Source organism: Hemibagrus wyckioides, linkage group LG14, assembly GCF_019097595.1.
Source record: "Hemibagrus wyckioides isolate EC202008001 linkage group LG14, SWU_Hwy_1.0, whole genome shotgun sequence".
Taxonomy (NCBI): Eukaryota; Metazoa; Chordata; class Actinopteri; order Siluriformes; family Bagridae; genus Hemibagrus; species Hemibagrus wyckioides.
The window spans coordinates 22,688,805-22,702,899 of NC_080723.1; the positions used below are offsets into that span (position 1 = coordinate 22,688,805).

The following is a 14,095-nucleotide window of genomic DNA, read 5'->3' on the forward strand; positions in this document are numbered from 1 at the left end:
TTACTTCTCAGAAGGAATGTTTAGAGGTTTTATGCCAGGAACAGTGCAATGTTTTTTTAGAATTTGAAATCTTTAATGCATGACTGAATATTTAAATAAGCTAGCTTTTATTTTAGAGTAAAATAATAGAAAGCATCATTTTCTCTCTCTGGAGAACGATACAGACATGTAGAGAAAAACTCGGTAAACGTTAAAGTGCTCAATACATCTAGCGTTTTTCACTTTATTATTCGAGAGCTGATGGTTTGAACCACCGAACCCAGGGTTGCTGACGAGGCCCAGCTTGGGTCCAGCTGTCACAACTCAGAGTTAACTGCAGATGCTATCAATGTTTGCGTTAAGTGGCGAGATTAGAGCTGACCCGTTCCCATGACATTCGGCATGTAATGGCTAACAGCTGTTTCGCATTTAACAAGTCGTCTACAAACACAAAAGACGGCTCTAAGTAAACCGAGAAAGAGAGGGGATTTTTATTATTGAAATGGGAACGAGGAGAGACAGAAATGAGAAGAAGCATTGTCTGAACAGTATAAACGGAACAAAACCAGCTTTAGAAATGTCACTGCAAATAAAAAAAAAAGGTGGAGGTCTACAAAACGGAGCGGAAAACGTTTCTTCAATCAGACCGACTATGATTATTATTATTATTATTATTATGGCTCATTAGTCTCAGGATTACAGAACTCTAGTTACACAAACCGTGTAGCAGCTGTAAAACATGTTCGGTCCGTCGAAAATCCTCAGCTGTGTTTTTGCATCCTTCTGACACACAATAATGACTAAAACCAGTTTGGGGTCCTGACTACATTTTTTTCTTTTTTTTTTTATAGTATATATGTTTAAAAAAAAATCTATATAAGCAATTATGATCATTTACAAAGCAACAGAGTGAACAAAAAATATATATCAAAGCAATTCAGGGCATGAGTGAAAGAAATCCCACTAGAGTTTTAACTCTTGACTTATTTATCACGAATCAGTTAAAAATACACAGTGGAAGCGTTTCGGAGGGGAAACGGCTCGGCGATTAACGTCAACGGGATGAACAGGACAAGTTAAAATGAAGAGATCTGTACAACACACCGAGATAGAAGGAGGAGGAGGAGGAAGGAGGAGGAAGGAGGAAGGAGGCTGGGGGACACAGAGGGAAGTGAGCAAGAAAAAACAAACCTAACTTTAAAACAAGAACAAAAACACAACACTTCACTGCAGTTCCCGTCTCTAAGGCACAAATGCGCATCTCCATTGCACGTTATAAAATAAAGAAAAACAAAGAAAATAAATGTCATGTACACACAGACAGCATCCTGCACATTCCAGTTAGACTTGAGTAGACTGGAGCTGCTAGGTCTAAAATTACAATAAAAAAAAAAACAAAATCAAACAAATAACCAGAAAGCCTTTTGTTTTAAATGTGAGATGGAATAAGCTGAGCAGAACAGCGCTCCATCTGTACAACACACCTGTGTTTGGGGACTGCAGTGATGGATCAACTAATATTTATTTATTTATTTAAAAAAAAAAAAAAAAAAAAAAAGTGGGTGTGGTCTAGGGTTTAGAGGTGGAGCTCTCTGCGGTTTTCTCGTCGTCTTTCAGCCCGTGTTCAGCTCCGTCATCAGGCAGCTCTCCCTCCTCCGTGGCTCCCTGGAACATGTCGTGGGTCCACTTGGGGCTGCCGCTGCTACCACCGGCACCTGCACCTCCTCTGCGAACATTAAAGGAGCCGCCTCTAGTGCGCGGGTACATTCCCCGCCCACGGCCACGCCCATCCACCCACTTCAACTCTCCCTCACGGTCACGGTCATCGTGCTGCACAGAGACAGGAAAGGATGCTGGTCATTTAAAATGAAGGTTGAAAGATTAATTCAGGTGTGTGTGTGGGCTGTAAATACCTGGTAGTACTTCCTGCTCTTAGGGGTGTATTCAGGGTCCCACTCCTCCTCCTGGGGGCGCACTGGCCCGCCAATATTTGCAGGGTTTCCGTTGTTATTGTTGTTGGGGTAATTTCCTCTGTTCCATCCCCTTCCTCTCATTCTAGGCTGCAAACCAAAAAGTCATTAATTATTTATTGACATCATCCTCCTCCTCCTCTTGTCCTGTCAGCTTACTATGAAAAGGTTCCTTCAAGCTGGATTTAGATTTCAGCAGACTTTTAAAAATCATTATTTCTCACAATGTCCAGGATCCCAATAAGATCTATAACTGTGTTCTCCGTGTCAGATAATACCATCACACTCCTCTAGCCATAGAGCTTCCTTTAAAACAGCTCCTAAAAGACAGTTGTGAATTCTCCAATATCTAAGCTTTCACTGGTGATCAATGTTTTCAGATGGAACTTTCATCATCAACTTTATTACGTAAACACTCAGACTTACAAATCCCCGGTCGTATCCCCCACGTCCTCTATCGTATCCGGTCCGGTCGAATCCTCCACGCTCGTACCCTCCTCTTCCTCTCTCGTAGCCTCCTCTCTCCATGTGGCCCCCCTCATAATCCCGGGGGTACTCGCGCGGCCCCAGGCGGGACTTATCGAAGCCCCCTTTCTCCATGTGCTCCATCTCCTCGCCGTGGTACTCTCTGGATCTGTACGTGTGGGGTGAGGAAGAGGAAGAGGACGAGGAGGAGGAAGGAGAACGCTCACGCTTCTTCTTGCTTTTCCTTTAAAAAACAAACAACAAAATAAGGTCAAAACCAATCACCTAAATCAAGGTCATTCATTTCAGACTGAACTGTGGAAGCAAACCTGATAACCGGGCGGTCATTAAAACATGGCTGCAAAACATTCATAGCTAGCGAACTAAATGAAACAGAACCTGATATTAAGATAATATACTGTAACTAGTGATGGAGACCTACTTGTTAGATCCTTGACATAGATAGATTTATATAACATGCACCATATTACACTGCTCAGTACTGCGGAACTCTCAAATCTGAATTTTTCTATAACAGCAGTTCCAACCTCTAAAGGATACTTTTGATAGATACTGACCACTGCAGACCAGGAACACCCTACAAGAGCTGCAGTGTTTGGAGATGCTCTGATCCAGTGGTCTAGCCATCACAACTTGGTCCTTCGTCCAACTCACTCAAATTCTTACTCTTGCCCATTTTTCCTGCTTCTAACATCAACTTTGAGGACAAAACGTTTACTTGCTGCCTAATATATCCCACCCACTAACACCGACCTGGGCATTTTACGGCCCACGAGCCACATCCGGTCCTTTGGACATCCCTGTCGGGCCCGCATTAAGTCAGTCATAAACATAAATGAACAAGTATTTATGCTGTGCACGCAATACAACTATGTTACTTTTATTTTGAAAAGCCTGGCGTTTTATTATTTCCGTATGGATGTGCGTGTCTGAACAGTAACAGGTGATGCTGCACGTTAATGCTGGTCAGATACCCCTAAAAATGTCAGCTCCCATTAAAAAAATAAAAGTTGATTCCGAATGCCGTGTTTTCAACAAGACATGGACTGCAAAATATTTATTTACAGAAATCAAAGGTAAAGCCGTGTGCTTAGTTTGTGGTACACAGGTCGCTGAAAGATTACAATCTGAATCGCCACTACGTGACCAAACACAAGGAGAAATACAAGAACTTGTCTGATGAAGAGCGTGCAAGAGTCGGAGGCTATGCTAGCCATGCTGCAAACCCGACAAAGACTTTTTACAAAACTTCCCACACCCAGAGATGCAGCTGTCAAGACAACTTACGTCATCTCTCACAAAATCACTAGAAAAAGTAAAGCGTTTTCTGACAGAGAGTTTATTAAGGAGTGTATGGTGGACTCTGCTGCCCTGATATGCCCAGAGAAAAAGGGAGCATTCGAGAACGTGCCCCTTTCCTGACACGCTGTAACGACAAGGGTTGAGGACATCGCAGGAAATCTGGAGCTTCAGCTGAGGAACAGAGTGGTCAACTTTGACTATTTTTTACTGGCTCTGGATGCAAGCTGCGATTTACGTGACACTGCCCAGCTACTCAACATCTTACGTAGGATCAGTGCAGACTTCAAAATCACGGAAGAGCTGGCAGCCATGCAGTCAATGAAAGGAACAACAACAACAGGTAGTGATGTCTTCACGGACGTAAATGCATGTTTGGACAAACTGGGACTGAAATGGGACAAGCTGGCAGGTGTGACAACTGATGGTTGTCCAAATCTGACGGGGGAAAATGTTGGGACTTTTAAAGAGAATTCAGGATAAAGTGACAGAAATGAACCCTGAGCAGTAAAATGAACTGAAAACAAGCACTTACTGCTTTCTGAATGAAGTTGAGCAGTTGCTTATCTTTAACATAATGCAAAACATCTTTTCAGTATTTGTGAAGATTAACAAGTTGAAAATAAAATGAAAGTGATGCAATGATAGCTTTTGTTTTAAACTGTTTATTACTTTTATATCTATATATTCTAATTATTTTCCTCTTTGACCTACACAACAATTCATGAATTTACATAAACATTTACAGAATATCCTTATTCTTCTAATTACCAGTAGCAGCTAATCAAAATATATAATTTATTGCTTTTTGTGGCCCCCTGTAGAAATTAATTGCCCAGCCCTGCACTAACAGGTGCCATGATGAGATCATCAGTCTTATTCACGTCACCTCTCAGTGGTCACAATTTTATGTCTGACCGGTGTATGATTTGTATTGTGGTGAAGTGTTTATTGTGTTCCGTTATGTCCATGTAAAACTTACTTGGACTTCTTATGCTTGGAGGACTTTTCAGGAGAGAGTTCTCGGCTGGGGGTGCGCGACCCGGCTGAGCCTTTACCCCCCTCACGTTTGGGGTATTTTTTACGTCGCTCAATATCCAAACGCAGGTCCATTGACTCTCCTTCGTATTTTTTAGCATAATCCTGCAGAGACACAGTGACGCACTTTAACATTAATATACATCATTGTCACATCAACACAAACTCAGTATGCACTAAATCCTGACTGAGGTTCATCAAGAGATTATAATCTCAGCAGTACTAGAATGGGAAATATAAAAGCATATAAATATATTTACAGACTTCCAAACTAAACATTTTCATACTGCAAGACAGAAAAACATCAATGTACAAGCCACTGTGGGCCAAACTCCAGACGAGGTGTGCCATCTACTGTTAGCCCAGAGAAATAAACACACAGTTTAATAGAGCTATAACCCTATCACATGGTGCTAATGGAGATCTTTAATCCTCCAGAGATGACTTTCAGTCTCAGGCTAGGAAGAATCTAATATTTATGTTCTTTGATGCAAATCTTTCCCCAAATGCAGACAGTGAGTCGAGATGTTTCACACTGGAGTTAAAAGGATGATGAAGCTGACTAGCATCCTTCAGTTTTAAGGTGATTAATATAATGATTTGATGACGCCTCATAATCTGTTTCTGTATCTTTAATGTCTATTCCTTAAAAACACTATCCAATTTTTATATATATAAATTTATACTCTTATCACAATTACGGACTAATCACCTTGCTAGCCCGTTATAAACTATTCAGTTATATTTACAAACACACCAGTGGTTCTGTTTCCAGTTTTGATGATAATCCATTTACGATCATTACACAGATTCATTTAAAATCACTCAGATTCTCGCCTTGGAAACTTAGTGTCATTAAATAGCACAAATACCCTATACAGCATCTAAAAATATACTAGTTAAACCCTCCTCACATAATCTAGGCATATTATGCTTCCATAATACTCTTAGAAAGGTAAAATTGTCACAAATCTTTTTCTTTAGCTATAAGCCTTCTTTCATTGTTAACTCCAGTGCAAAACTTCAACTAACCCTGAGTCGAGGAAAGAATTCGATTATAGAAGAGGTTTATATAAAACTCTATTATATAAAAATGACAGATCTCTGAAAGCACAGGTGGGCGGTTCTCTGTCATTTTCGTATCAAAGTGACCCGATCAACAGAAGAACAATACATCGTGATAAAGAACTTTATGTGGTTTTAATTTTTTTTTTGTTTAGCAAAAAGCCAATAACAGAAGAGCGCACAGATCTCATAGGAAAGCAGCATGCTCCATGCTTTCCCCTGGTGATTAGTACAGAGCCCCACGTGTTCAAATGCACTTCCAAATAGAAAATACTTACTATGGCTTTTGTTTAGATGTCCACCGAAAGGCTTGGACAACACCATCTCAATAGTCACTTCCATTCTGATTAGCCTTTTTTTGTTTAGGCATGAACGAACCCACTGAATAATCATATCTCATCATAGAAAAGCTGCTGGGGGGGGCAGGAGGGTGTAAGGTGTATACAGGAGGCTCTGGTGTATTTAGATTTATCGCACCTCCTTTAAAAGGGGCGTGAGGGGGTTTTGAGGGAGAAAGCGCATTGCTCTTTCAGCTGGCACACAAACTGGGCTGGAATTTCAGATTTTGAAAACGCTCGGTCACCTTGTAGTCGCTCTCTTCCATATCCTCAAACAGACGAGTGTGCTTCTTAAAAGCACTGGGAGACACATCAATTCTCCTGCGGGGGGACAGAAACGGAAGAACAGTGAGGACGCTGAGGAAGAAAAGTCACCTTCATCACCACCATTTAGTGCAATTAAAGAAGCCATAAACTAATTTCTGATCACATCTAGGCTAATTACTAAACTAATTAAGGATTAAAACACTCATTATGCTTTGATAGGAAAATAATCAACAACAAGTTGGTAAGAAGCTAAATGACTTAGCACTCTAAAGTTGATTATTTTCCAATTACAGTTTACACTACAGGAATATTCAAAATATTACTTTTTCTATTTATTACAGAACACACTATTTATGTTTATAGTTACATTTAATCCTTACGAAACAAGTTAGCTCCCATTCTCATTATGTTATACACCATACTGCCAAAAGTTTTGGGACACCCCACATGCTTCAGCTTCATACCAAGACATTTTGGACAATTCATGCTTTGTGGGAACAGTTTGGGGATGACCCCTTCCTGTTCCAACATGACTGTACACCAGAGAACTAAGCAAAGTCCATAAAGAGATGGATGAGTGAGTTTGGTGTGGAGGAACTTGACTGGCCTGTACAGAGTCCTGACCTCAACCCCATAGAACACCTTTGGAATGAATTGGAGCGGAGACTGTGAGCCAGACCTTCTCGTCCACCATCAGTGCCTGACCTCACAAATGCACTTCTAGAGGAACGGTCAAAAATTCCCATAAACACACTCCTAAACCTTGTGGAAAGCCTTCCCAGAAGAGTTGAAGCTGTTCTAGCTGCAAAGGGCAGGACAACTCCATATTACATTCATGTGCAGGTAAAGGCAGACGTCCCAAAACTTTTGGCAACATCGTGTAGCAGCTACATTTCCTCATCTGCCTCTTACCCCCACCCCCCACCCCCAGAAAAATAACACAGCTTGTCAATTTACAGAGAAAGCAGTGACGCTAGAGAATAAACGTTAAATAAACTTAGAAGGACGTTTATAAAATCCGCTAATTAATAGCCTTGACTACGTATTGTCTGTCGTACAAGCACCTTTTTAAGTGGTTACTATAGAAACCATAACGTTAGTGTACGTTCAAGTCGTTATGGGAAGCGCATGAAGGAAGCGTCTCTCAATTAACTATGGGAAAAAAAATAAAGCAACTCTACTTCTAGAAGATTCTGTCAGCAAGTTGATACCTGTGGATCTCAGGACTCTTTCTTTGCCTCATCATTTCCATCTGTGCGGCTTTTCTTTGGTACATGCCGAATCGCTCGTTCAGAGACATCCCAGACGAGCGAAAGTGCTGAGCTACAAAGGAAAAAAAAGAGGAAAAAAATCCTTACATCATGCAAAAAAAAAAAAACCCTGGATTTAATTCAAATGATACGCACATGAAAACAAGCTCAACATGGAACCCTAAGGAACTCCACACCATCAAGAGCAGGACACAACAACAAGAACAAAAAGGAAAGATACGCTGATTAAGATTAGGAGGTTACCTTTGATGTGATGGACGATGGTGACTATGTGTTGAGCAAACAGCTCTGATGGGCTGCGGCGAAGCTGAGCAGCCTGAATGTGCTGGAAAATGGAGCGGAATTCCTCATGCTCTTTCTTAACAGGGTATATTAGATCCTGAGACAAACGTCTTTCTTTGGCTAAAGCACCAGAAGAGCTAAGAAAGAAGCGTGGGGGCGAAAAAAGAAAAAAAAAACATGCAGTTATATCAAATTCATCCTACAACATTAGATCCGGATAAAGATTTTTATATCGTCGTCGATTACCTCTCTGCGGTATCGTCAAACACTTTCAGACTAAAGTTAAATTCGGGCTCTTTCTTCTTGGAGGATCTGGCGGACGGAGACGGCTCCCTGGCTGAAGGGAACAGGGGCTTGCTACGCTCTGTGCTTCTGGAAGGTGAAGGGGACGGACTCACGCGGTTCTTCTTCTTCTCTTTCTTCTTGGAGGCCTTCTCTTCTTTACGTGCTGCCTGCTTGCGGCTTCGGTAAAGCTCTTCCATCACGTGTTCCTCCTCCTCCATATCGTCCTCTCGCTGTGATGAATCTTTATTGGACATGTAGTCATCGTCCCACTTCCCAAAACGCTCTTCGAACAGTTCCCTTGCAGATAGAGAGGGTTTGGCCTTGTACTTGGGTTCCTCCTCGGTTTTTCTCTCCCTCAGGCTCTTCGAGTACTCCTCTTCCTCCTCATCCAGAAACGGAAGTCCTTTGTCCTTTGGCTCTGCGTACTCCGGATCCAGTTCGAAAATGCCCTTCTGTTTCCGGTTACTCTTCTCCTTCTCGGCATCGCCAGCATTCTGATCTTCGCCCTGATTGTCATCCCAGTCGGATGCGGGTTTTTTCTTCTCTGCCAGAAACCTGTAGTGAATGACCAGAAAGTGATTCTCCTACACATTTCCCTGTTAAAAAAAGAATGTTAAAATCCTGAGTCTCTAAAGAGCTAAATCTATAGTAGAGCTGAGCGATAAGGAAAAATATCACGACCTACACTTTGACACCATTTATTCAGCTTCCACATAGGAGTGTAACAATAGGCATAATTTAAAACCCTGATATGAAACCTTCTCTGTACTGCGGAAATAAGCACTGCCTTGATACATGCCTCTGAGAGCAGGATTCAATTCAGTAAAACCACCTTAATAAAAGCACAATAAACTTTCCAGGAAAACTGTGTATGCATGATCTGTTGCAAAAGCCTTCCCAGTGTGTTAGAATGGAATAAAATTAAACATGTTACTGGTGTACTGCTCTCACAAGGGCGTGTCTGAAGAACAGGGATTTTACCGTCCAGATGTTGGCTAACTGCAAAGGCACTGACCCTAAATATCTCAGATTGATGATAGTAGCGCCTGTAGACTTTTTTGGGAATGGGCGTGGCCAGACGTACGTCATGTGCATGTTACGGCATTACAGCAGAAAAAGGACCAAGAACTCTGCTGCAGCTGAAGTAAACAATTTGGGTTTTGTTTTAAATTAATTGCCAGTGAACAAGGTCAGGAATGCTGGCAATCTGAAATCAGGGCAGTAAATAAACTAAAGTATTTATTTGACTTAACTTATTAAACTAAACTTGAAATTGAAATAAAATGACATGTACTACGTGTGCATGCGCTCAGCAGTAAAGTAGCTGACTACTAATCTCTGTTCACATCTTGGAGCCGTAGGGAAGGAAGATTCAGAGAAGTTTTGGAGAGTGTTTTGCTGCAATGCTATGAATTTAGACAGCAGGTTATAAAGATGTGTATAAGACACAAAACAGGCGGGAAGGAAAAATAAATGACAATGTTGACACTGAGAGGTGTGGACTTCACTGAAATAAATGTGTGTGTTATTTCACAGAGTGTAAAGTGCCTAAAAAGGTGAACGGTACCCAACCCTAGTTCCTAGCACAAGTTCTTCACTCTTTCTTAGTTCCTTGATTGAACTCATTAATTCTCCTATTCCCCCATCTTCATGCTGTATCCTTTATCCTCCTAATTCCTTGCTCCAGTTGATCCTCTTACCCTACAGCTCACAGATCCTAGTCCTGTAACAACTTCAATTAGGAAATCGAGTATAAACTTGAATATTTATACATTAAATAAAAATGACAGGTTTATAATTTGATTATCGCCCAGCTCTACAATGCAGCTACTCTAAAATATTTACTAGAAAAAAAGGAAATATAAACTTATCACAAGCAAACATTGAGCACTAAAAACTGCACCACAGCAGACATGACTGACCAGGACTCGTTTTAGGAAATATACTTACATCGGCTAAGCTTTATCTCCTAAATTATGGGATTGCAAACAACCTCATTGCACAGGGCAACAGCCAGCAAGATTTGGCATTTTATTATTTGGCGTTTGAAATGAGATGACTTCCATTTTAACCTTTTTTCTTCCAAGGAGCTTTGTTTGCTGTGCACAGACTAAACACATTTGAAAGAGTGATTATAAATCAAATACTGTGCGAGAGAAACAAAACAAAAAGAGAGGGATGTTGGTTTAAATAAAAGAGGACTCTCAAAACACAGTGACGTGGACGTACTTTTTGAACGCTGTGGAAATGGCCGCTTTCTCTCCCGCCTTCATGTCTTCCTTGGAGAAGAAGCCAAAACCAGTTGATGTTGCCGCTGGCTTTGGAGGACTCTTGGATTCGGGAACACTAATGCTTCTCCAAACAGAGGCACCGTTACCTGCGGCTCCAGAAAGGGACACTTTAACCTCAGGCTGTCCCCCTAGTGGAGCGGTCGGCTCCGGATTGGAGGTTTTCGGACTGGTGGCGTAGTCACTCAAGCTCTCCCATTTGCTCGGAGGCTCCTCAGGAATGGGTACAGAAGACTTGGGTTCTGCTTCCTTGCTATTGCCTTTCCCTTCACTTGGTGAGCTCTTACTCTTTGACTCCTTAGACGGGGCTTTTCCAGAGTTGCGGCGGCGCGGGGACGGGGATCGTGATGACGATCTAGAGTGGCGTGACCGGGAAGAGGAGTTCCCAGAGTAATGGGAGCGGCTGCGGCTCCTGGAGCGCTTGCGGGGTGTGCGGGAGCGAGAGCGCCCCCTTTTGGGACTGTGGTGCTCATGGGATTGCTGCTGGTCACGGTGTCCTCCGTGCCAGTTATTAGAGCGATAACCGTAGGAACCACCTCCACCACCTCCACCACCACCACCACCACCACCTCCTCCTCCTCTGTGGTAGCCACGTGGATAATAACCACGACCACGGCCCCGGTTATAATAGAAGGGTCTTCGGTAGCCACGGAAACCACGGGTGTACCCCCGGTTGCTCTGAAAATCTCGTGATGGGTAGTTTCTGTCACGGCTATGAGAACGGGAGCGAGATCTGGAGCTAGGGGAGAAAAAGAGAAGACAAACTTGTAAATACTTTAATGAGCAAGAAATGGAGGGAGGGAGTGAAAGAGAGAGAAGAACAAACATTTCTGTTAATTCCTTCAGTTATTGGTATGTTTGCAAGAATCAGATATTACTAATGACCTATAAAGCTCTGTACAGACACCCCCAATATAATCAGTTTTACCTGCTGAGATTAAAAGATGCAGGCTTTTTATTAGCACCTAGAATAATACTTCTATATAAAGGGGCAGATCTGAAGGGTTTGATGAAGGTGGAGTGGTAGGTAGAACCTGGATCAGATCCCGGCTCTTGTGTTAAGTTACGCTGCCATAGACAGATCTGTCAAGAGTCACCGACTTGTGCTGCAATACCCCCATATATATACCACTCCAGGGCAATAGCATACCTAATAATCCATTTTCTCTCTCCGAATCTAGCTCCTTCTCTCTCTGCTAAGGTTAGTCCTGCTACCTGATGGGATTCCAGACTATGATCCAGACTCCCTCTGCATTCTGGACCTGCCTGAACCATCCCGATACTGTAATTCTGCGTGGAGCTTTGATTTGATTTTATAGCGTAGCGCTGCTGAATAATAATGACTTAATAATGACATACAATCCAGACGAGGACGAGCTCACTATGGATTCCAGTTATCTCAGTGAGCTTTTCCGTGCTAATGCTCTAAAGGTACAGCCGGATTTCTGTGCAAGCTGCTTGTCCACTGTTAGACATGGTGTATAAATATAAACTGAACAGTACTGGTCTGTAATTAATACACAAATTGGCCTTTGTGAAAAAACCTCCACTAGGAGGGGGTACGACATTTACCACTTGGGGGCAGTATACAACTACTACACAGATTCTTGCAATGTAAACGCAGACATTTCTTCTGTTCGGTTCCAAGCTTCAACACACACTCTCTCACACACACGGCATATTCTGTTAAATTTCCTTGAAAAACAGGAAGAAAAAAATTACTGGTGGAATTTTCTCATTAGAAGATCGTCAAGAAGAGCTCTCTAAGCAACTCTTCAACAACACAAACAAATGAGAAAGACAGACAGAGAAAGAGTCGTACACTTATTAAAGGTCATAGTTCACCAGCACAGGAGCTTCACTGGGCTTGGAGAAAAGTTTTGAGCTAACACAAAATGTCCTCGTCCCAATACGATTCTTAGTTTTTGTCTGTCTTTTTTTTTCTCAACACGGTTATTGAGCCAATATTTTTGGGACACCGCTCCAAATCATTTCACCAATTCAGGTGTTGGAGTTCAGGTTTTTCTTAATTCTAGTGAAAGGAACTCTTAATGCCTCAGCATACCAAGACTTAATGGGAACAGTTTGGGGATGGCCCCTTCCTGTTCCAACATTCATCTCAAAGGTGTTCTATCGGGTTGAGGTCAGGACTGGTGTGCAGTCATGTTGGAACAGGAAGGGGTCATCCTCAAACTGTTCCCACAAAGTTGGGAGCATGAAATTGTCCAAAATGTCTTGGTATGAAGTCGAAGCATTAAGAGTTCCTTTTACTGGAACTAAGGGGCCGAGCCTAACCCCTGAAAAACACCACGTTGGAGGGGTGTTCCAAAACATTTGGCAATATAATGTATTCTCAACAGTATGATAAAGGCTTCAAGCACAAAGAGCTACAGAGACAGGAAGTGTGTTATTTAAAAAAAATAAAATAAAATAAAAATAAAAAAAAAATAAAAAAAAAAAATTTAGACTTACTGCACATTGTTTTAGTAGGAAAATGGCGGAGAGTAAGCAGATAAGGCTGAATGAGTAGCACAGGTGCCGATTTTATGTTTTTAGTTCACAGCTGCCCAGTTAGACAAATGCCAGTTTAGTTGAGTCAGACAGGCAACCAAAAACAGCGCTGGTGTATAACATGAGGTTAGAGCGAGTTAAGAGTTTCATAATTTCCTATAATTTGAATGCAACAAAGATGATAGATCATACTGCAATCTAAACAGTCTGGACTTCCATGTTCAGTTAGAGTTCTTCTCTTAGAGAAGAAAAAACGGCGTTTAAAAACGAACCACAGACAGGAAGAGGATGACTTACCTGTAACGATGCTTCCTGGACCTCGAGCGTGAACGGCTGCTGGAGCGAGATCGCGAATACGACCTGGAGCGGGACCGAGACCTGGATCTGGACCGAGAGGGGGAAGGAGAATTCTTTGCCTTGGACATTTTGGAAATCGCGTCTTCTTCAAAACTAGCAGGGTGGAAAAACAGTAGAGTAGAGGGAGAAAGAAAGAGAGAGAACACTGACAGTCAGTAACCTCAGGGGGTTTTACACTGACAGTTAGCTTTATTTGAATGCATATCATTCCAGACAGAACTACATTATGCTCATATACTCGCCATACTCGTTCACTCGTTTAAGTGGGCTGAGCTAATCCAGTTTCCACCAACCCTCTTGACGATCCCGGGACTGATAGCGCTCGGCTACAATATATAGATTTACACAAATATTTGCCTACAATCTATTCCCGGGGAGACGTTCATTTGTTAAAGAAAATGACCAGGTTTGCAGACATTTGCTTATTCAGCACACAAACAAACAAGGTGATGTTTACACTTCAAATGTCAACAAATAAAACAAAACAGAACAGATCGATGAGAACCAAAGTCTAATTGTGTAACAGGAGTTGATCTCAGTCGTCTCCACCCCCACGTGGGATATTTCTGAAGCTCGAACAAGCCAGACTGACGACCTTAAAGCTCATTAACATCATGAGATCTCCTCAGGACATGTGGCAGAAAATCCATCCGATGTCA

The 14,095-nt window shown here is 42.0% G+C and overlaps 1 protein-coding gene across 2 annotated transcripts in view; it reads right to left on the reverse strand.

Moving 5' to 3' along the window:
• Window positions 1–446: 446 nt before the first annotated feature.
• Window positions 447–14,095, reverse strand: part of thrap3b (thyroid hormone receptor associated protein 3b) — a 20,708-nt gene continuing 7,059 nt past the window's right edge. For both annotated transcript variants that reach the window (XM_058408032.1, XM_058408033.1), the window contains exons 2-11: window positions 13,377–13,529; window positions 10,510–11,307; window positions 8,242–8,835; window positions 7,957–8,132; window positions 7,654–7,765; window positions 6,421–6,496; window positions 4,717–4,877; window positions 2,376–2,658; window positions 1,893–2,039; window positions 447–1,809 (exon numbers count right to left, since the gene is read on the reverse strand). In XM_058408032.1, coding sequence (XP_058264015.1) covers window positions 1,549–1,809; window positions 1,893–2,039; window positions 2,376–2,658; window positions 4,717–4,877; window positions 6,421–6,496; window positions 7,654–7,765; window positions 7,957–8,132; window positions 8,242–8,835; window positions 10,510–11,307; window positions 13,377–13,529 — 2,761 coding nt within the window. In that variant the 3' untranslated portion in view covers window positions 447–1,548. The remainder of the gene's footprint in view (window positions 1,810–1,892; window positions 2,040–2,375; window positions 2,659–4,716; window positions 4,878–6,420; window positions 6,497–7,653; window positions 7,766–7,956; window positions 8,133–8,241; window positions 8,836–10,509; window positions 11,308–13,376; window positions 13,530–14,095) is intronic.